This window comes from Enoplosus armatus, chromosome 7, assembly GCF_043641665.1.
Source record: "Enoplosus armatus isolate fEnoArm2 chromosome 7, fEnoArm2.hap1, whole genome shotgun sequence".
NCBI lineage: Eukaryota > Metazoa > Chordata > Actinopteri > Centrarchiformes > Enoplosidae > Enoplosus > Enoplosus armatus.
This window is the reverse complement of record NC_092186.1, coordinates 19709390-19734135: the sequence shown is the minus strand read 5'-3', so window position 1 is coordinate 19734135 and position 24746 is coordinate 19709390. Positions and strand designations below refer to the sequence as shown.

At 42.0% G+C, this 24746-nt stretch overlaps 2 protein-coding genes across 2 annotated transcripts; one reads left to right on the top strand and one right to left on the bottom strand.

The window, feature by feature from the left end:
* The first annotated feature begins 2476 nt into the window (after positions 1-2476).
* Positions 2477-8797, top strand: ddx49 (DEAD (Asp-Glu-Ala-Asp) box polypeptide 49). Its single transcript, XM_070908417.1, has 13 exons — positions 2477-2663; positions 3314-3437; positions 3900-3985; positions 4486-4607; positions 4943-5130; positions 5434-5574; positions 5888-5963; positions 6321-6397; positions 6603-6700; positions 6824-6898; positions 7379-7467; positions 7571-7642; positions 8509-8797. The coding sequence occupies exons 1-13, from the start codon at positions 2549-2551 to the stop codon at positions 8683-8685; spliced, it is 1440 nt and encodes a 479-aa protein (XP_070764518.1). The 5' UTR covers positions 2477-2548; the 3' UTR covers positions 8686-8797.
* Positions 8798-8799: 2 nt separating this feature from the next.
* Positions 8800-24651, bottom strand: LOC139287403 (regulator of nonsense transcripts 1-like). Its single transcript, XM_070908416.1, has 24 exons — positions 24321-24651; positions 23778-23920; positions 22826-22915; positions 22158-22325; positions 21111-21291; positions 20685-20846; positions 20274-20358; positions 19866-19964; positions 19551-19659; positions 19164-19323; positions 18696-18814; positions 18413-18577; positions 17266-17380; positions 16129-16272; positions 15484-15697; positions 15222-15339; positions 14708-14864; positions 14321-14463; positions 13803-13977; positions 13128-13209; positions 12839-13003; positions 12444-12664; positions 11978-12100; positions 8800-11703 (listed from the first exon to the last, which is right to left on the bottom strand). Exons 1-23 carry the CDS (start codon positions 24489-24491, stop codon positions 11981-11983), a joined length of 3306 nt encoding a protein of 1101 aa, XP_070764517.1. The 5' UTR covers positions 24492-24651; the 3' UTR covers positions 8800-11703; positions 11978-11980.
* Between the last annotated feature and the right edge of the window lie 95 nt (positions 24652-24746).

Sequence of the window (24746 nt, the reverse complement as noted above, 5' to 3'; positions counted from 1 at the left end):
ACTGATTTAAAATAAACCACCTATTTGCATGAATATGAGCTGAACATGAGAGAGCGGAGCATCAAATGTAGCGGAAGAGCGATGGGAGCAGCTCCTGCACTCTAATCGTGCTGCTCAGTGGCCTGTTACAGCGGTGCAGCTGACTGCCACTCTGTGCTGCAGGGAGGCAACAGGGAACATCAGATCTCTGCCTTACAAGCAAACAACCCTCATGTTCATGTGGGAAGACACTACTCAGCCGGTCCGAGGCAGTTTGCAGCACAGCTGGACGGTCTGGGCAGGATGGAGCTGAACCTGCAGGCCTCTGCTTTTAACACACAGAGCATTAATCACCTCTGGCAGCCTGGTGTGCACATACAGATGGTCTTCTTAGTGAAGATTTCTCTGCTTCTCCAGTCAAATGGCGGCTGAATCAAACTCATAGTGTGTTCTTTGCACTGGAAGTAAAGTCTAGACAGATAACTAAATCTTACATGTTACCATTTTCAGAAAAGCTGTTTTGCAATTAATCTCCTTGCCTGGACTTTATTTTGAAAAATAAAACATGGCATAAATAAAATCGGCAAAACGTTTCCATCCCTGTTTAAACCACTCATGTGTTTGTTGAAAGCTCTGACATCCAAGTTGTAAGTGGGGCAGTTGAGGAGCAGCAAGGAGAAACTGAGACACCAACATTGTCCTTTTCACCACGTCTCTATGTTTGCATATTGATGATCTTCTTCTGGGGTTTCATAGCTTGTGAATGCAATCCTCTTGACATCAGACGGTGCTTCAGGCCCAATTATTTCAGGTCAGTCATAGGAACAAGTCAATGCAATCAGCGGGGAAGCACAGAGAGCCAGTAAAGACCGATTAAGGTGAGTTCAGGTTTAAAATCCATTCAGACCAGCTGGAGATGTAGATGAGGCTGTAAACCCACCACAACACACTTTAGACACCTTCTGGTAATCGCTGAATAAAGATCACTGACATTTTTGGGCTGATGTAAAATTTCACAAGATACAATTAAGGGCCACAGCAGAAAAGGAACAGTTAAATTATGTTAGGATAAGAAATAAATATTATATTTATGATATCTGTGGTCATTTATCACACGGAGAAATAGGCCATAAAATAAACAACCTGACGCAAAATTTGATTTCTCTGTCTCACAGAGAAAGAAGAAGGTTTTTATTGATCTAAAGCACTGTCATCATCAGTCTCTGAATGGATGGTGAGACTGTAGGACAGGCACTCTATCAAATGGCTCAAGAAGGTCATTTTATAGTTAGATAAACAGGAAGAAGAAAGTATTAATCCACCTGTTCTCTTATTTTCTAAGCAAATTACAATCAACAATTCCTTTTGTCTGCTGAACAAAAGACACTCACTAAAGGTCAGGAGCAGATAAAAACAGGTGCATGTTATCCACTTATATCAATGTAGACGCAGTCAAGAAGCAGGTGATGAGCTTCAAAACAAATGGACACTGATCAGTCTTTAGTAATGAGTTTGTGATCCTGTGCGCAGGTTAAGAAAATGTGGCTATGAAGAATTTATATACTTTGATTTTACTGCTGCAGCATTGAAGGGCTGAGCCGGATCAGATCTGGAGTACTGTAGAGGCGTTGACAGTTTGGCTGATTCTGTGGGGGAAGAGTGTTGGGGTTTGTTAGGGTGGTGTTACACCAAAACATGTGACCCATTATACTCTAAAACACCGTGCAAGGCAGGATTGCCGACTGGGCAAAGCTTGGCAAAATGCTTCAAAAGCCCCACTGAGTCAATGGTTTGTGGTCATTTGATCAATCGCAAATTTATTTGTGAATATGCACGACTAGATTACAATATCAGCTGAAGTTGAAATGTCAAGGGCCCACAGAGCCTGTATTATTACCCAATCGTGTCTTAAGTATACATACAACAAATAACAATACATACACAATACACAGGGACCCCAGGTGGGTAAATCCAGCTATCAACTATAGATAAAAGACTGTTGAGTTGACCAAATGTTTACAGGTGAGGTGTTAGGGCTCTGCAGACAAGACATATTTACACTTTACCAATATGTGACCGTATTAAAATACTAAGGGTTTGTAATGTGGTCACAAGTATGAGAGAAAGGCTCATGGGTTTATCAATAAAAGGGCATTTTTGGTAGCAGCCATGAAAAAAGTGATCGTGGATTTTAGTTCAAATCAAAAAATGTATTTATCCTGATTAAAGCGGTCAACATGCCAACCAAGCTGGTTGGATATTCCATTATTTGCTTTATATATTATTCATATTATATATATATATATATACTATTAGTTTTTTAGTGCTTTAGTGAAATTTGACCAACAGAGGGCAGCAACACGCCGTCCCTGTGTCCGGTCTGTTGTTACTTTAAGAAGAAGAAGAAGAAGAAGACGACGTCAGATTGTTACGTAATCATACAGCGACCGATGCTGTTACACACGAGGATGTTTTACCCTGTATTAAAATAGAGTATCTTAGTGAATCTTTTGTCAAATTAACTAGACAGAAGAACTCATCTATACTCAGAGAACGAGATAAATCAGAGATGGCTGAGTTTTCGTCGCTGGGTCTCTCAGACTGGCTGGTTAAACAGTGTAAACAGCTGGGGATCAACAAACCCACTCCTGTCCAGGAAAACTGCATGCCAGCTATACTAGAAGGTAAGACAGCCTCTGTTAAATCTTCAGGTGAAAAACACATCACCAGGCGATCTACCTGTAATGTAAATATCTTCTTGACTACCTTTGAACGGCCGAATCAGCTGTCCTGAAAGGTAATGCGGATCTCTATTGAAAAATCTATTTTTTTTAAATCTATTTAATGGTCAGTGCTCAGCTAAGGTAAACACCTGGAAGTAGATAAATACTCTAAATCAGCAAACACTATTGTTTTCTTCATATGCGTTAAATGTGCCGATCAGTTCTTAGTTTCAGGTAAAGTATTATTTCTTAGAACTGGTGGTTACCCCGTTTTCAGCGATTCAGATGTCTTGTCCCATGGGTCTCTCCCTCAACACATTAGTGGTCCTCAACTATAAAATGTCAAAAGTCATCCCGCCTGACTGCTGCCGAATTTGCCAGAAACATGTCTAGATGAGAAAATGTTGAAAGTGATGATCCTCAAGGTGTGTGAGTTTGTAGATAAGCAAAGATACAATAAATTATCTTATTGTTCTCGTGGAGTTTGGGACGGGTCACTTCATGAGAAAAGTATTGTAATAAGTGAAATCCTCAGAAGTCACCACAAGGCATGTAAGTCAGTGAAGCAGAACTCAGAGCAGTTCTATTAAGGTGTTTTTTTCCCCCCCCAGGTCGGGACTGTATGGGCTGTGCTAAGACTGGAAGTGGGAAGACAGCTGCATTTGTGCTGCCAGTGCTGCAGAAACTGTCAGAGGACCCGTATGGCATCTTCTGCTTGGTGCTCACTCCCACCAGGTCGGTGCTGTGCAGTGTTGCCCTCTGTAAAAGTGTAGCTGGAAGATACAGCTACATTTTTACTTTCAAGGCATTTATGGAAAGAATCCACATTAAAGCACTCAAACATGTCCCTGTCATCATGTATTTAGTTGTGTATTGGATGGTTCTTCTTCCTGTTCATTACTGGTCATGTCAGGTTGTGTAATTTCCAGATATTCCTAGAAATTACAGTTAAGTGTGTAGAGTAACTGCTTTAGTAACCTAAAACATCAGTGGCAAAGGACAGGTTGTCCGTCTGTCAAAATAAAATAAAAGAGTCTTATTCCAAACAACTGGATGTACATTTAGGATTCATGTTGATACCTTAAAGTTAGTACATGTGAAGTACTGTGCAAAGTATTTGATGTTACTGAAAACATCAAATAACAACTAGCACCGTTTAACGCATCCCATATTCCCAACTGTTGTGATGTCATGCAGGGAGCTCGCCTATCAGATTGCAGAGCAGTTTCGAGTCCTGGGGAAGCCTCTGGGTCTGAGAGACTGCATCATCGTCGGTGGAATGGGTAACCACATACATTACTGCAGGCAGCTTTCCTTTCTGTTCATTCAGCAGCAGCACCGCCAACACGGCCAGAGACTCTGGGGAATTACAGCTGCACAGGCCACAATGTTTCTGGAAACATTGTGCTAAATCCGTCCAGAAAAAAACTCGCAAGTTGCATCTTTTTCCTCTCATAACCTTTAGATTTCCTTTGGAATATTAATGTCACAGACTGGCTGGGTTGTTGGTTTAGAGGGTGCTTGAGAAGTTCACAATGCGTTCATGTGTAGGTTACGATCATAGATCTATGACATCATTTAATGGTCTTTATGTGAATGATCTCATGTAGCCACACCTCTGTTAAGTGTACCGCTCTTATTATAGAGAGTCTGCTGCTGTGTTGAAGCCCTGGTGTTGCATTGCTGCTGAAGAAATGTAAATGAAACACTGCTGCCATTTACTGTTGAACTCTGTCTGAGCCTCTCCTCCGTGCTGACCTTGTCGCCATTGTGTCACTGACAGACATGGTGAGCCAGGCCCTGGAGCTGTCCAACCAACCACATGTGGTTGTGGCGACGCCGGGCCGGCTGGCTGATCACATCCGCAGCTCAGACACCTTCAGCATGAGCAAGATCCAGTTTCTGGTGAGTTTGGAAAGGACCACAAACTGAGAGTTGGACAAGGTTTCAAAGACTTGTCTCTGCTGTAGCTCTCATATACTTCAGATATGTTTGGCTATTTTAGGATCAATAACAGTTAAATGTGCATAAGGAGTTGTTTATGCCAAAAATGTGCAAAAGAGAAAACCATGTGTGCAACATAATGCTTTATTTTTCTCATTCTCATTTCTCATGAGGAGACTAGTTGTCATTTTAATTCTTAATGTTTGAAGGTCAAAGAATAATTCGGTCAAATATGGACATTTAAAGCTACATCCACTGTTTTTCGACAACTGACTGATACAGTTTGTGTTTGTCAGATTTTGGACGAGGCAGACCGGCTGTTGGAGCAGGGTTGCACTGACTTCACCAAAGACCTGGAGACGATCCTGGGCATTTTACCGGCTAAACGGCAGACGCTACTGTTCAGCGCCACGCTCACCGACACCCTCCATGAGCTAAAGAACATCGCCATGAACAAACCTTACTTCTGGGAGAGCACGTCAGAGTGAGTAACCTGCTGCTGTTTAAAGGCCGTATACAGGCATATTCAGAAAACCCACAGTCTGGGAGAAGATGGAAAGACTGTGTTTTAACCTTTGTGTGCTGTATTCAGTGCATTATTTCAGGCCTTTTTATTAAAACACAGGGCCAGATTTACGATTTGATCAGCACAGTAGCAGAAGTAACGTTGAAGTTCTTCTTGTGACTCTCGACGCCTGGATCCATTCCACCACCAGGACTGCCGTTCTGTACTATGACCTCAGTATTCTATAGTGAATCTATATCACATTATTATTGTTGTAAACAGGACAAGGACAGTGGAGGAGCTGGACCAGAGGTACATTCTCACTCCAGAGAAGGTGAAGGACGCCTACCTGGTCCACCTGATCCAGATGTTTACTGACGAGCATGACGACTGGTCCATCATCATCTTCACCAACACGTGCAAGTAAGAAGCAATTAAAATGACATATACATTACATGCTGTACATTCTCAAGCATTGCACTGACCCTAATGTGATGCAGGGTCTCTAAAAGAAACCGTGATGGGTAGCATTTATAACAAATAGCACATATTTTTGTCTTGTATTGTTATATAGGTCATTAGAAATTTAGCTTTCAAGGTGAAAATGATGTTTTTTATGGACCTGAGTGTGATCAGTAGCCAGGGGTCTTGTGGATTTGGTGTGGTTCATATGGAAAAAAAACAAACATATTTATTACATAAAGTAATTAGTTCATTTTAATTCATTCTTTCTCAGGAACTGCCAAATCCTCACCATGATGTTGCGGGAATTTAACTTTCCAACCATCTCCCTGCACTCCATGATGAAACAGGTGAGACTGGAGCAACTTACTTACTTTTAGGGTTATGAGGGAGGTGCCACCATGTTGGGGGAATGAGACCTGAAGGATAGTCTGTGTCAGAATCTGTTTTACTGGTCAGTTACGTTTGCGCATATAAAGAATTTGTCTTTGCTTTGTGTGACAGAAAGGTGAGTCCCTTTATTACCAGTCCTCAGAGCTCCTCGACAAGCTCATGTTGGATTGTGGGATGTTTGTCTCATTAACGGGACAAAGACAGAAGCACAAAGCCCTTGTGATAATATAGAAACCGTCTGTGTAAGAGATTAAAGCAGATCAAACCAGATGAATGGGCTTGCAGAATGAACAACTGCTCTTGATCTTCTCCAGAAACAACGATTTGCAAACCTCGCCAAGTTCAAGGCCAGCGTCTACAAAATCCTGATTGCAACAGACGTGGCTGCCAGGTAAGACGCTCCTCTGAGCCACTGCATGTCTCAGGGATGATGGTGGTCCCTTTACACATTAAAAAGTTGAATTAGTCTTAAACAAAATCATCTGTCAATCCTTCCAAAAGAGTTTCAGACCGAGAGGCTTAATACAGACGGCTGTAGACAGGCTGAGATCAATCACCTTGTTTTGACATCCTTCCTGTTCTCTCTGACTCTTCAGGGGTTTGGATATTCCAACTGTACAGGTCGTCATCAACCACAACACCCCCGGCCTTCCCAAGATCTACATCCACAGAGTGGGCCGAACAGCAAGAGCAGGTATAACAACTTTTTTAGTACATTTGAACTTTAAGATCAGAGCATCACCTCCATGCCCCCCCCCCCCCTCTGGAACAGTGAGTAAATGCAGCTCATACATGATGAGGTTTTCTTCCTCTGCAGGGAGGAATGGAGTGTCCATCACTCTGGTGACACAGTACGACATCCACCTGGTCCACTCCATCGAAGAACAGAACAGTAAGCTACTTGGTTATAAAGACTTATGGTTATAAACTCTTCAATAAGAGAAAGACTTTGTTATATCGACATTCTTCTGTAAATCTCATGCTTTTTATGATCATGAACAACGTCAACATGTTCACTTTCAAAGCATTGATATGGCTGATACTTTTCGTTACCCGCTTGCTCTAATTGAGAGGTCTGCAGATCCAAGTAGCTCCTCTTATGTTCATTTAGTACTTGGCATTTATTACAAGTCTGAAAAGGACAGGAAACCCTTAGAGACACATGTTAAGTGATGAGGTCCTGGACCACATAAGAGCACAATTACATGGCCCTAAACACCTACCAGGAACCCCAAGAAGCTGGAAAATTAATGTTTTCATCATCTAATGTTGAGGTGGCTTGAGTAATACCAGCTTCTGCCCCAGGTGTGTGTTGTGTATATGTATATATATATTTATGTAATCCACAAACTGGTCTGTTGCCTTCCTACAGACACAAAGCTGAAGGAATATCCTGTGGAGGAGAAAGAAGTCCTGAAGATCCTCACCCAGGTCAACGTGACCAGACGGAAGTGTGAAATAGTACGGACGCCTCTATATATTTTTTCGGGACATTATTTGTTTTCGATGGTAAATCATCAACTTAGATTAATCTTTTCATGGTAAACTCTTTTCTGCATTGTAGAAACTCGAGTCAACAGATTTTGATGAGAAGAAGGAGATCAACAAGAGGAAACAGCTGATCTTGGAGGGGAAGGTAAGTTCATTTTTTAAACAACTGAACATTTGCTTTAACACAGATTTGGCACATTTTTGCAGTCACGTTTAATGTGTGAAGCAATAAAAGGTCAAGTTCAGTGTATGTGTAAGTAATATGTAGCTTTAAATGTATGTTAAGGTTTTTGGAAAGGATGTGGTACTTTATTATAGCAAAAATGGAGACCGTATTCAGTTACTACACTTCCAATGAATTGCTAGCATAACCCAACCTGAAGTAATTAAGTCAGCTGAACATGTAAAAAAGTGAATTTGTCTACAGGAACTATAAAATGAAATTCACCACATACATTAAATTGAATTCACAATACTGAATTAATAATGAATGACTGTTTACTTGGAGCAGTTCTTTAAAGAAATGTCACTCAACAATTTCTTATAAACTCAAGACAACTAAAATGAGGGCTTTGTCTATTTTCCCAACAATCAATTAACCTGGTTCTTTCAGGACCCATTGGAGGAAAATTACAGACCTGTAAAATGCAACATTACCTGAAGTTCTGCTTTTTTTATGTATGTGAGCAACAAGTGAGCAGTTTCTGTTACACTGGTTCCACACCTCTGATTTCTTTCAGCAATACAAATGGAAAATGAATAAAGTGAAATGAAATGGCAATTCAGTCTGATTATCAGGAAAGGTTCCTGTAACACACACTTTAATTATTCACTTTTGAGATCGACCCGTTCCAACATCAAACTATAATCTGATAGGCTGCAAATCTGTGGCCAGTGTGGAAAACAAACTAAAATGGTACAAGGCTTCTGATTTTAGATGCTACCTGTCCTGCAGAGAGTCAATGATTTAAAATGGCCAGTTGTTGATTTGTGATCAATCTGCTGTTTCAGGATCCAGACCTGGAGGCTAAGAGGAAGGCGGAGCTGGAGAAGATCAGGAGCCAGAAGAAGAAGTTCAAACAGAAAATCCAGGAGAGCATTCAGAAACAGAAACGTGGACAGCTGAAAAAGAAACTGATGAAGAGAAAACAGATGAAAAAGAACATGGCAGCACAGGCGACAGTGTGAAAACTGCTGAAACTCATGTATATACCACAAGTTTTATTACTGTACAATACTTATATACTTAATATCTTATCTGTGAGCATCTGCAAATATATTTCATGCCATAAAAACAATTGCTAAAGTTGACAGCCTTTATTGATTCAGTTTAACAAGGAACAGCAATGTTGTGATGAAACTTCACTGCAAATTAGACTCATCGTTTCAAATAGGTATTTACATCACATTGAGCTCTCTAGTCTATTAATTTAATCTCTGCCTGTTGACGTAGAGAATCAAGGGTTTGGATGCAAATGTTTAACAACTAATCTACTGAATCACTTCTTCAATGATCACTGCACATGTTGCAATTCATTGTGGCTCAGAAGATGGGAAAAGAAACACCAAAGCAATACAATAATATTACGGCAGCAGATTCTTAAAGCTATAACATGTTAGGATTTCAATGGAACAGTTTGATATGTGAAACTAATTCATTGCCCAAATTAGAGATTTGCACAATGTCAACAAAACAGAACTAATTCTAAGTCAATTTAACATGACAACATCTACTCACAACATGATTGTCATGTCTGCTGAAATGAGAAGCAGGTGAGAAACAAGTGAAGTACATTCTTACTGTGTTCAGAAAGCGTCTTTCCTGGAGGAGTTAAAAAACTACAATCCCTCGGACTGTTTGAGGAGAAGATACAAAACTAATGAAGAAAGGAAACATTGTCCGCCTCATTCCTGTTGTCGGCAAGTTGCTACAGAAACAGGTTTTAGTAAAACTACACAAAATGGCTAAATAACACCCAACTGAACAAAACGTGACGCACAAAGCAGCGAATCATCTGACAAAAGCAAAGTTTGGATCAACTCAAGGTTCAAGGTTCACACAGTTCTCCAGGAAGAGGGTTCGGGATCCACATAAATCTTGAGAGGAACTCTACAAGTAATATATAATGCAGGCTTTGCACAAATCAAAAGTCCACAGAAGGAAAAATAAATTCTACCAGCCTCCGTTTGTTTTACTCCACAGAGAAGGAAGGTGGCTTTTTTTTCATCCGCCCATCCTTTGAGAAACAACCCAGCTGCTAAACTCACTGACCTCATCATTGCCTGGCCTGATTTTATTAAAAAAATAAAATACAACAAGTCCTTTTCTGTGGGTTTCTTGAGCCCTCTGGTGTCTGGAAGGTTTTTTATGCTGGTAGTTTGATTTTAACTACATTCATGCTTGTGCTGCAGCTGTTTATCTGAAGGTGATTGGTTATAGGCACTGATTAACATTTCTCATTCACTTTTCATTTATCTCCTCGCCATCATCTAATCAGTACTGACGGCATTTCCACTGTGTGTAACTGGGGTTTAGTTAACTGTCAAAATATTTTCATACACAGGAACCAAAGATCTTTCAGATTATGTTGATTTTTAAATTATAGGGTGATGTTGAGATTTTCTTTGTGAAAGTCTCAATTTTTTACCCCAATTACGTTTAGATTTGTGTGGCTGGGCAATATGGCCGTCAGCCTGGCTATATTGGTCGTCAAGTGAACATTATTCACAAAATCAAAATGCTGTGTGAACTGACACTCGGGTTTACAACTACAACTAATGTGTGGTCATCTATTGGGACTGAACAGTCCTAAAGCCACGTTTTCCTCTAAATTTTTAACCCTGGCAATGACCGGAACTCTCATATCCTCCTCTCCCTCAGCCACCTTCCTTTTCTACTCCTTACCTGTGGTGGATTGATTGCCACGACCGCCTGTAAGCCTCGACTACTATCATCCTTCTTTCCCCCTTTTGTTTGGTTTCTTTCACCTCAAGCAGGGATTTGTGTGATGAGTGTTGACAGTCCACAATCCCCTGAGGAATCAGTCGATGCAAAGCATTCAAGCATTTGCCAATCTAAGCGTACACAGAGTGTTTTAAAAAAAGACATCTGGTCATGAAGCACAGTGGGACATCAACAACCCCTGCTTTCAAAAGATTAAAATAAGGAAAAGCCTTCGCTGAAACATCAAATGACATTGAGTTGAATATTCAATGCTGGTCATGTTTGATAGTTTCGATGACTTTTTTGCAATTTTGTGCTCTGTGATAAGAAAGGTACTTCAGAGAAGAAAAAACTGTCCCATGATGATCCCGATATCAGTGGGATTCACGCGCCATGCCTTGAAAAACAGTCTGAAATCCTGGTGCCACTCCACCACTGACGTGTGGTCGAAACCACCCCATTAAAGACCTCGTGAGTGAGCCAGTGGTTCTCAAGGCAAATGAAAGGTATTTCAATTCAAGGCTCTTTAATCTCAGACCCAAGCACAGAAACCGTGTTTTTATTTCCTCTCCGAGAGGGTGTGTCGACCGCTGCTTCCTTCAGAGGCTGCTGAGGTTTTTGGGCCCAGTAGAAGATTGTTGGTGCCGCTCTCCTCCCATGATTAACCTAATTTAAAAAGATACTGGTTGGGCAACCAACCGACTTTTAGCATGGGGATTTTGTGTTACCTGTTCGGTGGCTTTCTGTAATCATGCCCCCCTGCAAGTTTGGAGAACAAGTTCTTCAAATTCAGCTGGAAAGCTTCGATCCCCATCTGAAGATAAGATAGCTTTCCTTCCTTTCCTGAAGGCTGTGGGTTGAAGGGGTTGGCTGGATTATTTTGTTGGGAGTTGAGCCTCATTTGGATTCCCCTTTAGAGACCGTTGAGATCTCCCCTCTGTCTCCCTCAGCAGCTCGACCACACGCCGCCATCTTCTCGACTTCCCTCCTTCACTTTACACGGACATCGGCCCCCGTCTCTCGCTTGTTCACTCGGCCTCTCTTGCCATCTCCCCGCCCGTCTGTTCGTGCTCTCTTCTTCTTCTACCCTCTTATTTCTCTCGCTGGTCATTGGTTTGGTTTCGCTATCCCGTCGCTTTCACTCGGTGGTGCTTCGGTTGTAGCAGAGGAAAACAGGTATCCATTTTATGTTTTATTATTTCCCAGATTAAAAAGCTGATGAACTAAGCTCAGCTCAAGCCTAGCTCCCTTCTTCAAGTGACCTGCAAGACACAAAACAGGTTCATAACCTTCTGACCCAAAAAAGACAAGCAACAGTGCCTTCAGCAGAGACCTGAACATGTCTTGAGTCAGATGTCTCTAACTGAAAGAATTATTCTTGTCTCCAGTGGGACAAAATGGTGAGAGACGCAATTAACTAATACAGTACTAATTACCTTAATAGCCTGCAAAACTGACCTGCTAAACTTTTCTGAATGACTTCAAAGACATTGTCACAAAGTCACAGTCGTCAAAGACTATGTTGTAAGTACTTACACTCTAGTACTGTGACAGTCCAGTCACACCACCATGCTGGTATGCACGTTCACCCTGGTAAGTCGAGTCCTGGGACAAAGCCACATCGATTTGGGACTTGAACTCATCGCCCAGGTAGCTGTCCTGGAGAACAGGAGTACAGAAACATCATTGCAGACACATTTTCGGCCTTTGTCAGTGAGCTCTATGCCAGGACCTCTAATTCCTACCTTATTTTTATTGGGTTTGCTCAATTCAAATTATGAACAATGTGAACAGTGCAACTATACCTCTCAATATGGAATCGAATTCTATATTATCAAGCAATAATTCATAACAAGGCACACTGTCAACTAATTTGTGTACTTTCTAAATAAAAAACTAATGACTACATTACACTAAATACTAAAATTGGAGATATTCAAAATAAAAATGATGACATTAATTGTCATGAACATATCTTAAATACTAAGTAGTTATGGGTTACCTGGGACAGCTCCGGCTGGGAGAGGCCGGGCTGGCTCATCTGAGAGGGCTGGCTCATGGAGATGTAGCCCTGTGTCAGTGGCCCCTGGGAGAAGGACTGGGAGGCCCCATCCTGGCTGACCTGGCTGTTTGGTCCATTACCCTGACTGGCACCCTGGTTTCCCGAGCCACGGACCCTCTGCCGCCCGCCACGCCCAGGCTTACCCTTCATAGCTCCACGACCTTGATAAAAAGGAAGATCAGAACCAGAGTCAACACAAACAGGTCATAAGGTCATAATGTTATTAGCACTAGATGGGAGAGAACCGCAGTGGATTACTTTTTCCCCTCTAACGAAGTAGGCTCATTTTCAGTTTATGTAAAGGTTCAGTGGACAATCTCAGTGCTGTGCTGTACCTGCAGCAGGGCCGTTGGTCTGACCCAGGTAACTAGGCGGAGGCATTGGCGGCATCACCAGGTTAAAGGGTATGGGAATATTCATAGCGGCCATGTGACCGGGGCCCGCCCCAATCATCCCAATCTGGTCATGAGTTTGAAAGTACATGTTGGACGGACGTCCAGCTGAAAGAAAACACAAAGAACAAGGCTCAAGACCTGAACTGCAATGCAGCCTGTTGGTAAAGTCTGTCATGAGTTATTACCTTGAGTGATACCATTGAATACTAAATATATATTAAATAAATACCGGCATTGCTGCGGTCATAGGCAGAACCAGGGATGAGGGCCTCACGGGCATCGTACATCGCAGTGCTCATAAAACGTCCCCCCTGGAAAACACCAGACAATCAGCATTTTGTACAGTTGCATACTACACAGATTTACTTTCACCAATGATGAATGCCCATTATTTTTTTTACGATTAACTATTTGGTCAAAAAAATGCCCATGTAACAAAAAATGTCCATCAAATTTCCCTTAACCCCAGTAAATGTCTTCAAATTACTTGTTTTGTCTGTCAAGAGTCCAAAACTCTAAGATATTCAATTTACTATCATAGTGGGCTAAAAACCAGTGAATTTTCGGCACCTTTGCTTTAAGAAATGACCTAAATGATTAAATAAATGATCCAAATAGTTGGCAATTTATTCATCTGTCAACCGACTAAATAATTAATCTACTAATGAATCGTTCACTTCTACACTGATTCAGACTTTAGCTTGGATATGTATTAACAGGTGTTTTTTAACATCAGTCTAACAAATGTACAATCGCCTTTAAATCAATACTGTGGCTGATTAAAGGATGTAGAAAACAGCTGTAAAGCAAATCCTCCTTCTAACAGTTTGGTCAGTATGAGTTTGTCTCATGATGTTCCTCCATGAGCATGATAGGTGCACACACAGTAGTTTGCTCTGCTCACAGGGTTGATGGTGTTGACCAGTTTGCGGGGCTTGCTGAACTGCATGAGGCTCTCCCTGAGGTTGTTGAGGGGTCCCTCCACGAGGACTTTCTGCTCCTTGTAGTTGTTCAGCAGGTTGTTCCACAGTGGCTGCTTGGAGAGGGCCTTGGGGTTTCCCACGATGATCACGCCATACCTTCATTCACAACACATACAAAACTGCTGTTCAGGGATGGGGCAGAAGTTTCATACTGAAATCGCTTTCTTTTCATGATGACATCTTTCAAATGATTCTGGCAGTTTTTGTGTGTAGAAATTCCAGTGGTCTAAGTATTCCTATTACACACACATACATAAAATTAATAATAGGCATATATATAATAGGTCTAATGTAAACTGTCAAGACTGTTACAGAGTGGCTACTATGTTTGATTTGCATGATTTCTAAAAAATCTAAATAGCTGATCACAAACTACTGAGTTGGTGTGTGCTGTGCCATATTTTATCTACTGTGATGTCCGCTCTACTGAGGTTTTTACTTGGCTCTGGTCAGCGCCACGTTGAGACGACGTGGGTCATTCAGGAAGCCGATGCCTTGGTGCTCATTGGCACGAACACAAGACAGGATGATGAAGTCCTTCTCTCTGCCCTGGAAGGCATCCACGCTTGCAATTTCCACTTGCTATAATGGGACAGGACAAGAGGATGAGGGGGGGGTTTCGTGGTAAAAACAGTGGAACAGATTTTGTTCATCACCTCCGATAATTGAGGTTTGCAATCAATTGCTAAGATGCCTCCATCTCTTCTGTGGAGAGGACAAAATAACCACAAACAACCCTCAACTACTCCATTTTTGCTCAGTTAACACTATTTTGAATAAAATCTATTATTTAAGAAAGTCATACAAAAGACAAAGTGTGTGGTACCTGATAGAGTTTGGTGTGCAGGGAGCCGCTGAACTGCATGTACTGGACCAGGTAGGAACGCTGACCCTCGTACGGGGTGATGATGCCGATCTGGTCAGGTTTGGCTCCAGCCTTCAGGAGCCTGGTGGTGATCTTCTCTACGTTGGCAGCCTCCGTCCTTAAAAACATCAGCATCAATTACATACTGTACTGCTCAGTAATGGGAAAGTTACATCTGAAGTTAAAGTGAGTCTGATGATGGCTTAAAAATGCAATTCATGTCTGTGGTGCCTCAACTTTGCAAACACAAAATGAGGATCAGGATTATTTCAATTGCTAAATCTGAAAATAAATGAACATCAATTTGTTTAGGTGATGATGACGGAAATTTGATGGAAAAGAACCATGCTATTTCAGCCTGCCGTACTGGTTTGGATGTGAAGGCTGTAGGAGAGGCTGTGTGTGGCTTCAGCTAGCCCTTTCCCAACCACTGTATTCAATGTACTTTGTGTATTATGAGTGTGTGTGACATTACCTGTTAAGATACGAGGTTCCAGAGCTGGCAATCTCCTCCTGACCCTGAGTCACATAGAAGAACATGGGCTTGTCTGGCTGCGGCCACTGGAAGTCAAAGCCTTTCTTGATGCGGTCAGCTGGGGAGAACAAGAAGATTTTATTGTAGTTGTAGTCTTAAAAAGGAGTTTGTAGATTTTATTACCTGCTAATGTACCAGCCAGAGTGAAAATTAATTTGCCCCTCCATCAAACCAGATAATGAACTTCTGAATATTGACAAACCTGCAGTGACGCCATTCTGCAGGGAGCCCTCATAGAAGATGTTGGAGGGGAAGGCACTGAGAGCTGGGTGCATGCGGTACTGGACCTGCAGGCGGATTGGCCGGATCCCCAGAACCACCAAGCGTTCAAACAGGGACTGGGACAGACCTGCTTTGGCTGCCTTTTTACACATCACCACAGGACCCAACTGGCAGTGGTCACCCACCAGAATGAGCTGGGTGGAGGAAGATGAGTACACAAGTGTGAAAAGTGGGTTAATATAACAGTTTTTGTTCCTGGATGTTCAGGACAAATAATTTTGCTCATCAAAACATATATAATTCATATTGTTAGCCACACAATTTACTTGACATGTTGATTAAACATTCTAATAAATGCTGACAGTAGCAGTTGCACATGTTACTATGACACCCTTTTCTATTTTCTTATTGACATGCTATTATTCCTAATTGTCTGTTGCTGCATCAGTGCCCTGATTTTAACAGAAAGCAAGTTTAATGTTAAAATGTTTTTTCATTCACCGCAAAATTAGCAATTTGGGGAGGTCATATTAGCACTGGGCTACATTGTTTTACTACCTACTGCATTTATCCGGCTGTAGAGACAGAGATTAGTTGTTATTTAGCCATGTGAATGTATGTGTACCTGCTTGGCTCCCAGCACCACAGGCACCATACACTCTGGCTCGGTGGCCTGGGTGCTCTCGTCAATCAGGATGGAGCGAAACTGCATCTTGGCCAGCCGAGGGTCACCAGCCCCAACGCAGGTACAACAGATAACATCGGCATTCTGTTGTTGGACAACAAGGAGGAAGATCATTTACAATCAAACGGAAACGAAAGAGGGAGCCAGGATACAGTGGTGAAACACAACAGGGTCTTCTACTGTGATTATAATGACAAATTATTATTCTGTCAGGTGGTTACTAACGCTGGTCTGTACTGTTTTCCACCAAGTAGTGAACACAGACGAGAACAAGACCCAGGGTATCTGCACATTTCTTAAGTACAAATGTCATGACTTTTAAGACCTTTTCCATACCTCTAAAAGGGATAAAATAATACTACAGGACTACAATATAGTATGTATATGTGTATGTATAGCAGTGTTTCCCACAGGTTGAGAATTTACTTGTGGTGGTGGATGGCACGGCATGTGATGGCGCAGCTTTGCAGCGGGCAGGTTCAGTAATAAACTACCCCTGGTCCAACTACCCTCATAAGTTAAAATACAATGTGTAACGTTAACATTAACACATTAAATACGACATGGCAATCATTTTTAGGCATCCAATACTAGAGGTGTAATGGTTTACAAAATTCACGGTTCGGTATGTACCTCGGTTTTGGGCACATTGTAGCGGAGTTCAAGCACTTTGACCAGATGTTTAAATTGTGTATTCTCTACAACCGAGTACGGTCGCATATCTGCAGCGATAAACTCTCCTGTGGCTTTAGTTATTACTGTGACACGGTCCGAATCTGCAGTGGGAGGCTGTCTGAACGCTGTGGGGAGAAGGACTCGCCTTCCAGTCTGGTTTTGTCTCCTTCCGCTAATCGACACATTCAGGTGATGCCGTCGTAAATGTCATGTTTTGTTTCCACAGACAGACCCGACTTCAGTTGAGTGATGTAATTAACACAGTCAGAATGAGTTTTTAATTGCTTGGCCGAAACTACTCGTTGAACTGATAGAGCCTGAAAAGCTGTAGAAGGCCTCTTTTTAAGCAGCTTCCCAACAGGAAACCATTTACAGTGAAAACTCTTCGAAGCTCCTCCTCACCATGAGCAGCTCCCTCTCAGCAGTACGCTTCAAAGCCCTGTAGCGTTTCTCATCAGCCGACGACAGCTCACCAGTCTCATCCTTCAGCTGCTGTAGTTTCTGAAGCTCTGGCATACTAGGGAGACAAAGACACATCAGGGTGACTACAGAGAACACACACAAGTGCTGTACACTACTAAGCTAATCTGTGTAGCGGTTTTCAAAGTCTAAAAACCCCCTGCCTTAGCCCCTTTTGAAACTACAGTTCCTATAATTTGGGGGCTTTGAGGGATGTAAACAGGAAGGATAATTATTAATTATTATTAATTATTATTGACACAGTGCTCGTCTGCTGTGTGTTTCTGCACCTTCCTGTCTTTGCTGCTGTGACTTGTAAATTTCCCCGCTGTGGGATTAATAAAGTCTATCTTAATCTTAATGTTGCCACAGAGTCAATTAATTAGCTGCAGGATACAACTTGAGCTCCATTATTTCAGCCTGTATTTGTTTACATTTTGGAAAATTTCACAGTGAAAAGTATGCAGAATCAATGCAGTTGTACTGACAACCATCACTGGATTACTTTGATACTGAAGAACGTTTATAATCACGATGTTTCTCAGGCAAGTTCGGGAGTTATAAGGAGCGTCGTTTTTCTATGATTACTCAACTGATTTATTCACAACAAACATGATGATATCGCTGGTAAGTGTAAGTTACACTGAATCTAAACATATGTGTATCATGTCTGTGTTCACATTCAACTGAATTGTGACTCAGATAAGGAGAACGAATTTTGATGCAAATTGCAGCAATCGGGCACTGAATACCCAAGAAAATCACCCATTTTACAAGATTTTGTTGCCCTTGTTGGCATAGATATTTCTCCTGCCTGCCCTCAAACCTCCCATGCACCTGTCCTCCAGGTGTTAATTAGACAACATACTATGAAAGTACCAGGAATCCTGACAAGAGTGAGTATGAAATAAGAGAAATTTGAGGTCCAAGTGACAGAAAAAGAATATGGAAGTGCAGCAAATAATAAAGCAAAAAAAAAAGCCAAGCCATTGGGTGCTTGGCCAACTAGTTATGAAATGGGTATATGTAAAAAGCAAACATGTATCAATAACTTTTGAGTCCAGGGTCAATTTCCCTACATGCCACTGACCTGTCCATGTTGCTGATCTGGTTGTGAAGAGCCAGGAAGGACACTGGTGACTCGATGGCCTCCCTGCTCTTGGCACACAGCCTGACGACCTTCAGTCCAGTCTTGTCAATCTTCTCAGTCAACTGATCCACAGCAATGTTACTGGGAGCACATACCAGAACTGGTCTGCAAACGTACACACACCATAGAGCGTTAGATCAAGAACAGGTGTGTGTAAAATACAGTTGCTGGAATAACAAAAGTTCTATTACAGGTTTGTAAACTATAACTCTTTGTGTCTTACCCGTTGCCTTGTCGGGACAGGTGATAAACAATAGTGGCAGAGGTAACAGTCTTCCCAGTGCCAGGAGGACCCTGGATCAGACTGAGAGGCCTCTGCAGCACCGTCTTCACAGCGTACACCTGGACATACAAGTAACAAAAGAGGATTCAGCCCTGATGAACTGCTACAAATACAGACAAATGTTTCTTAAAACGCCAGACCTAAGAAAGAACACAGACTACTTACAATGATGATAATGTGAGAATCCCACATTAACACCAAAACACTTTTTCCCCTCTTAAACAAATGCTTGCCCTGCTTAATGGAATAGCTGAGCTACATTGATGCACTGATAAATCACAGTAAACGAGACAATTCAACTCGTACTTTTTCCTGCAGTGATGTTCATGTCTTGAAGATCTAAGTACAAAATGAATGACACAGTTTCACTGTAGAATAACAGGGACCCAGCCTTTAGTGGAGTCTGACCTGTGAGTGATTGAGGTCGGGCAGGCCCTGGGCAGTGAAGCGCTTTGGCAGCTGGCACTTGATAGTGACATCCTCAACCTCGTGGCCCAGCAGTTTGTGGTAAATGTAGCCAGACACGGAGGTCTCGTCCACCGCAAATGTCTTCAGGGCGCTCTGCATCCTGCAGCAACACATAAACAAATGTGAGTAATTATCACTTATTTATCTCATCAGGGAAACTCTGTTTTTCCCAAAAGAGTGAAATTGTGCCAACATCAATGGCAGACAGGGAAGATCTACATAAAATTGGGGAGAAAAATATTACATACTGTAATGTGGAGTAATATGTTGACTTAAGAGCAGTAAAATGAAATGTTAGGAATTTAAGGGTATAAAATGTCAGCCTACCTGTCAAAGGATGTGGACTTCCACACAAAGTCCACCTGGAAGTTGTGAGGGATTTCCACAGGTGCTCCAACACTGCTCCTCAACTCAATGGCAATTTCATCCCCGTAGTCTTTAAACACAGGTTGTTAAGGAAGCCTAGCATTATCCTTAAATTATTTCTAGTAGGTGGAGGTGGGTGGACTATGTTATCTAGCTAGTCTTTTATAGTTAAGACTATACACTGCCATCTGGGATTAGTGCCAGTGTAATGAGCCAGACTTGAGGACGCTGTAATGCAATTGCAATTTGCAAATGCAAAACAGTATAAAAGGATACTGTCGGGAACTTTGATAACATGGCCGATGCCTTTCCACATCGGGGCCAGGTCTCCCTTGTACCGCAAGCAGATCTCGTCTCCTTGCATCAGCCGCATATCTGTGATTGATATGAGAACACAAGTAAGAAACGCTTCTATGCTCAAAAAAAAAAAAAAAATGAGCCACATATAAACTAAGGAGGATGGGCTATGTTCATAAACTAAATGATACAGTACCGTGCACGCACAAAATGGCACAAAACCCCACTACAAAATCAGCGGCAAGAACAAAACCAAGCACACATGCCACCAAAAGATGCAGGGTTGTGGGAGGTTGCGTGCAATTCTGAGGACTGAATGGGGATGGGGAGGGGCTCTATCTGCACCACAGAACCACTGGGAGGAAGTCAAGCTCAGAGAATTACCACCTGAATCCGTCTTGGGCAGTGTGAAATAGGCAATCCGCTTTTTATTCAGCCCCAGGTCCCACCTGACTGTTATGTTGTCTTGAGTCTGAAAGGAAAATAAAAAATACATAAATATAAAATCAACAAATAATAAAATATCAAAAGTATAAGGTTACATCACTGTGACATAATTTGTGTAACCCTAGAGAAAAATTATAAAACAGAGCTTAAGCAAGCTTCAAAAACACGTCTCAATGTGGTCCAGATCATAGCTCCAGGGCAGGAAGAGCATCATGGTGTGCTTCACGTTTTAGGCGTCAGTGTGATGGCAGCATAAGAATAATGAACATGTGAAACTATATAATGGATTACTGGGTTTCTGAACATGTTCCGCTCTACATATAAACAACCATGGACATGAAGTGCAGGTACCTGGGACTCCTTAAGCTTCTTGTCATAGTCAGCCTCCAGTTTGACCAAAGGGCCAAAGATGTTTTGGTACTGGTAGGCGTCCTCATAGCGCAGCAGCACATGCTGGGGCTCCTCGTCCACTCCTGGTTTCTCCAGGTCTTCCAAGGTGGCACTGGGGTTGTCCTGGGAGGAAACAAAGCCAAAGTAACTGTCAATATAAAGTACATCACGCATCCTCTCACAAACTCTTATTCCACACACAAATTCCGCTGTGTAGTGGCAGATGCCTTTTTTTATGCCACAGGTGGATACCAATCCCTGTAAGCAGCTGTCACTTACACCCATTTAGCCTGTGCTTACTACTTAAAGTTTACAACCTTCTGGTCACAACATTGCTCTGAACATTTAACCCTGGAAGAAAAAAAAAAGCACCCCAGCCTGTCAAACCTTCCAGAGCTCCTCCAACTTGTTGATCTGCTGGGCGGTGATCTGACGGGCCCGAAGCTGCTCCTGCTCTGATGGGATCTTCACCAGCCAGGACAGAAAGCAGCGGTCCTGGATCAGTGGTTGCCACTGCGAGCTGTCCCAGTTGATGTCCTTCAGGCTACTCTGGCTGGCACAGGGCTGCCTGCATGAATATAGGTTTAAAAAGACAGAAACTTAGCCTGTGTGTGGGTGTAGCAACAGCTACAGACTAAATAACTGACTACTCGTTTCTGTACAACAGGTTGTTGAATAAACGTGACGCAAATCTTTATGCTTCTAACTAGCTATGTTTGAGGTAATCTATAGACATTACATAGTTACACCAGAAAGCACTGACAAGTTGTTTTTGGACTCCAAAATGTCCTACTTGGTACATATTTTAGTATTTTTTAACAACCAACTTTAAGGGATCCTTATCTGTCAGGCTCTGGTTTTTATTCATATAATATATATTTATTAACTGTCCTATTTTTATATTTCATATTTATTTATATTTGGTAATTTTGTCATGTTTCATCTCATTTTAATTGAGATAATTTACCCTACAGCTGTTTTGCAGCAGCACTGGCTTTATGCTTAAATATCAGGTTATATTCATTTTCTTGTCTTCACAAACACGTTTAAGTTTTGATTGTTTATCACTTATGAGGGCAATGTTTGTTTGGTGGCTGTAAACTTTCATCAGCTGGCTTTTTTTCCCCCCATCTGGCTGACTATTCAGGCCTTTCAGGGACTCTGCACCAGTTTCCTGAGCTTCAGCAAGCATGACAACTAATCCTATGTAAGGGCTGAAACCTGAACAAACCTCACAATAAATTTCCTGTTTCAAAGCAAGAATTTGCATATTTAGCTTTCAGTTCATGCACCAGAGTAGTTTATAATGGCTGAGCATGCAGAGGGTCCATGATGTCCTCAAGGACAGTCTTGACAGAAGATACTGGATTTGTGGGAACTGGTTTAAAAGGATGGTCTGCCTACTTACAAGGCTGCTGCCCTGCCGGCACTTACCTGCAGAGTAGCACCACCACAGAATCAGCCTTGGCCGGGATGAAGCCCAGGAGGAAGACGTTGCGACAGCCGCAGTTGTAACACTCCAGCACGGTCTCGCCCAGTGGTCCATCTTTATGCAGCGTCACCTCTTTGCATTTGGCTCTCACCAAGTGGTTCACAATGTGACTGGAAGGCAGACAGCAAGAGTCAAATGATTGAGAAAATAATCAGAAACACTTTGATCTCTGTGATATTTGTCCTGGTAGCATTGCTGCATAAATCTATTGATAGTTTGCGTAACAATACATATAGACAAACAGCACAAAACAGGGCAGACAATGTAGACCACTTCACAGTATCAAACATACAATGTAAATGGGAACAAGGGCTTTTTTCCTATTGCACTGCTAGCTGCTGACAGGACATAAACTTGGACCTACACTATTTCCTACCAATAAAAGTGCAATGAAAAGGTCTATAGACACTACATCATACAGATCGGTCTTCACACAGGTTAAATGACAATCGTGTTTTGAAAATTTAATAGTGGAATGACACATGTATTGTTGTGTTTGTTATTTTGATAATATAAAGCGTGGAGTTCACATTTTTTGGTCTACCACAGTAGCTTCATGTTCTGATGCTTGTATGTGAGGTAATAAGGTAAAGATGAGTAGACTACACACCTGCCAGATGTGTTGCCACGTCCATTACAGAACCATTTCTTGCTGGTATTGCAGTACACCACACATGCTGGATCGTGGATACCACAGTAGCTGAAAAACAACAATGTATCAAAAGAACATCTAACTACTGCAGTGCTTAGTCAAAATACTACGAGTACATTGTCTTGGCAAAAGTAAGGCCACGCCAAACTGGCAAGAGGCTGAATTATAGAGGATTTACACACATGCTATTAAGTGTCAGAGGGGGTAGCATAGCATACTTCAGCTAACATGTAATGTGTTTTTAAAGAATACAAGCAAGACTCGTACACACTCCCAGTTAATTTTCTAAAAGTCAGTTGTTTGAACCTAAAAACCTAATCTTTTTCCAATGGTATTTCTAGTTTTTGATGTTCAGCAACTTACAATTAAAAATGTGTTATCTTCAAAACTTATTAGTGCCTGGAAATTCTGACTTTCCTTTTACAAACTACTAAGTGTGTTTAGGACCTCTATCCTTGTTAGCTATCCCAAGGCTGGGAGACAATCACATCTTAAATACAGTAATAACATTTATCCTCCTTTTTCTAAAAATAATATCTTTATCTTGCAACTTCTGTATCATTTCCACAAGCAACATTAACAATTTCCCAAGTGTGTCTATCATTGTTTATCTAGTATCGTTTTAGTATGCTTACAGGAAAGTACATTATGGAAAGTTGTGGATATTTTTCTGGTGACAGTATTGTACTTCAAATAATGATCTGAAAGCTATTATGTTATGTTTCATTTAATGATTTTTTGTATCTTTATGCCCTGTACGTGGTGTATAACATCAGGGACCACATAATAAATAAGCGCTATTAAAACAGTATTCTGTAATCACCACAAAAAAAACACAAATATGCTGTAATCATATCCTCAGTGATCTACAGTTAAGTGACATCCTGACATGGTGTGGCTGTCAGTGTACCTGCATGCGTGCACAGGCAGGTCTTTGGTGTAGTATGTATCTTCTTCATCCTCCTCAAAGTTGAGCTCGGCCAAAAGCTGGCTGGCTTTGGCCACGGAGTCATCCACTCCACCGTTGAGAAGACCCTCATCAGGACCATTTACCTACAGCACAACACAAGCTTTACTAAACTGAATGTTAACGATTAGCAGCTAGCGGCTAGGGGACACAGCGCGGAAAAGCCAGTTAAATATAAGTTGACGGACTGTCAATAGTCTTGACTCTTATATTTGGACATTAAAGTTACACTCGTGAGTCTAGTTTGCCACGAGCAGTTCAAAACAAACGTACTAAGTCAACAAATAGTACTTTGAGAGTTTAGTTAATGGGCTTGCTAGCTAGCAGCGAGCTAACGATAACAGCTAGCTAACATGAAGCTAGGCAACGCTAGATCCAATAATAGCGGGATAGCAGGCAGCGCTAGATCAGCTAGCTAGCTAACTGCCGCTAACGTCAGTAAACCGCGCTTTATTGTGCCTTCCTGCAAAATTGAAAGCCTCAAACCTGGCCGTCCAGCTGGCTCTGGGTCTGGCCTTGAGTTTGCGTCTGGCTGGGAAGGGTGAAGTCGGTGAAGTCGTACTCGGAGCCCTGGGTGTCTGCTCCGAGCAACTCCGCTTCCTCGGTGTCCAAGAAGGTGAGGGTCTGCGAGCTCGGCCCGTACGCCTCCACACTCATCTCGACTCTCAACTTTCGCTTTACTGAGAGGTTTCCGGTGTTCGTCTAAAGATGAACTAAATCTTCACGGTGTTTGTTTATCGATGACTGATTTGGAGGCCGACGCTGAGAGTCTGAATTTGAGCCCAAACAAAAATGGAACCGATCAGAACCTCGAAAGCTCCAGCAGGTCCAGCAGCGACGGTGACGAACTTCCATGCGCCGCTCAACGTGTGACGTTCACACTGTAGGCTGTAGAACAGAGACAGATCAGAT

Bases quoted from the DNA above. Each gene is read 5' to 3' on its own strand.
- ddx49 (XM_070908417.1), top strand. From the start codon at position 2,549: ATGGCTGAGTTTTCGTCGCTGGGTCTCTCAGACTGGCTGGTTAAACAG. The intron at 5,964-6,320 runs GTGAGACTGGAG...GATCTTCTCCAG, and splicing joins TGCACTCCATGATGAAACAG to AAACAACGATTTGCAAACCT. The intron at 6,899-7,378 runs GTAAGCTACTTG...GCCTTCCTACAG, and splicing joins CTCCATCGAAGAACAGAACA to ACACAAAGCTGAAGGAATAT.
- LOC139287403 (XM_070908416.1), bottom strand. From the start codon at position 24,491: ATGAGTGTGGAGGCGTACGGGCCGAGCTCGCAGACCCTCACCTTCTTG. The intron at 18,815-19,163 runs GTCAGACTCCAC...TTGTATGTCCAG, and splicing joins CCGACCTCAATCACTCACAG to GTGTACGCTGTGAAGACGGT. The intron at 18,578-18,695 runs GTAAGACACAAA...GTACGTTTGCAG, and splicing joins CTGTCCCGACAAGGCAACGG to ACCAGTTCTGGTATGTGCTC.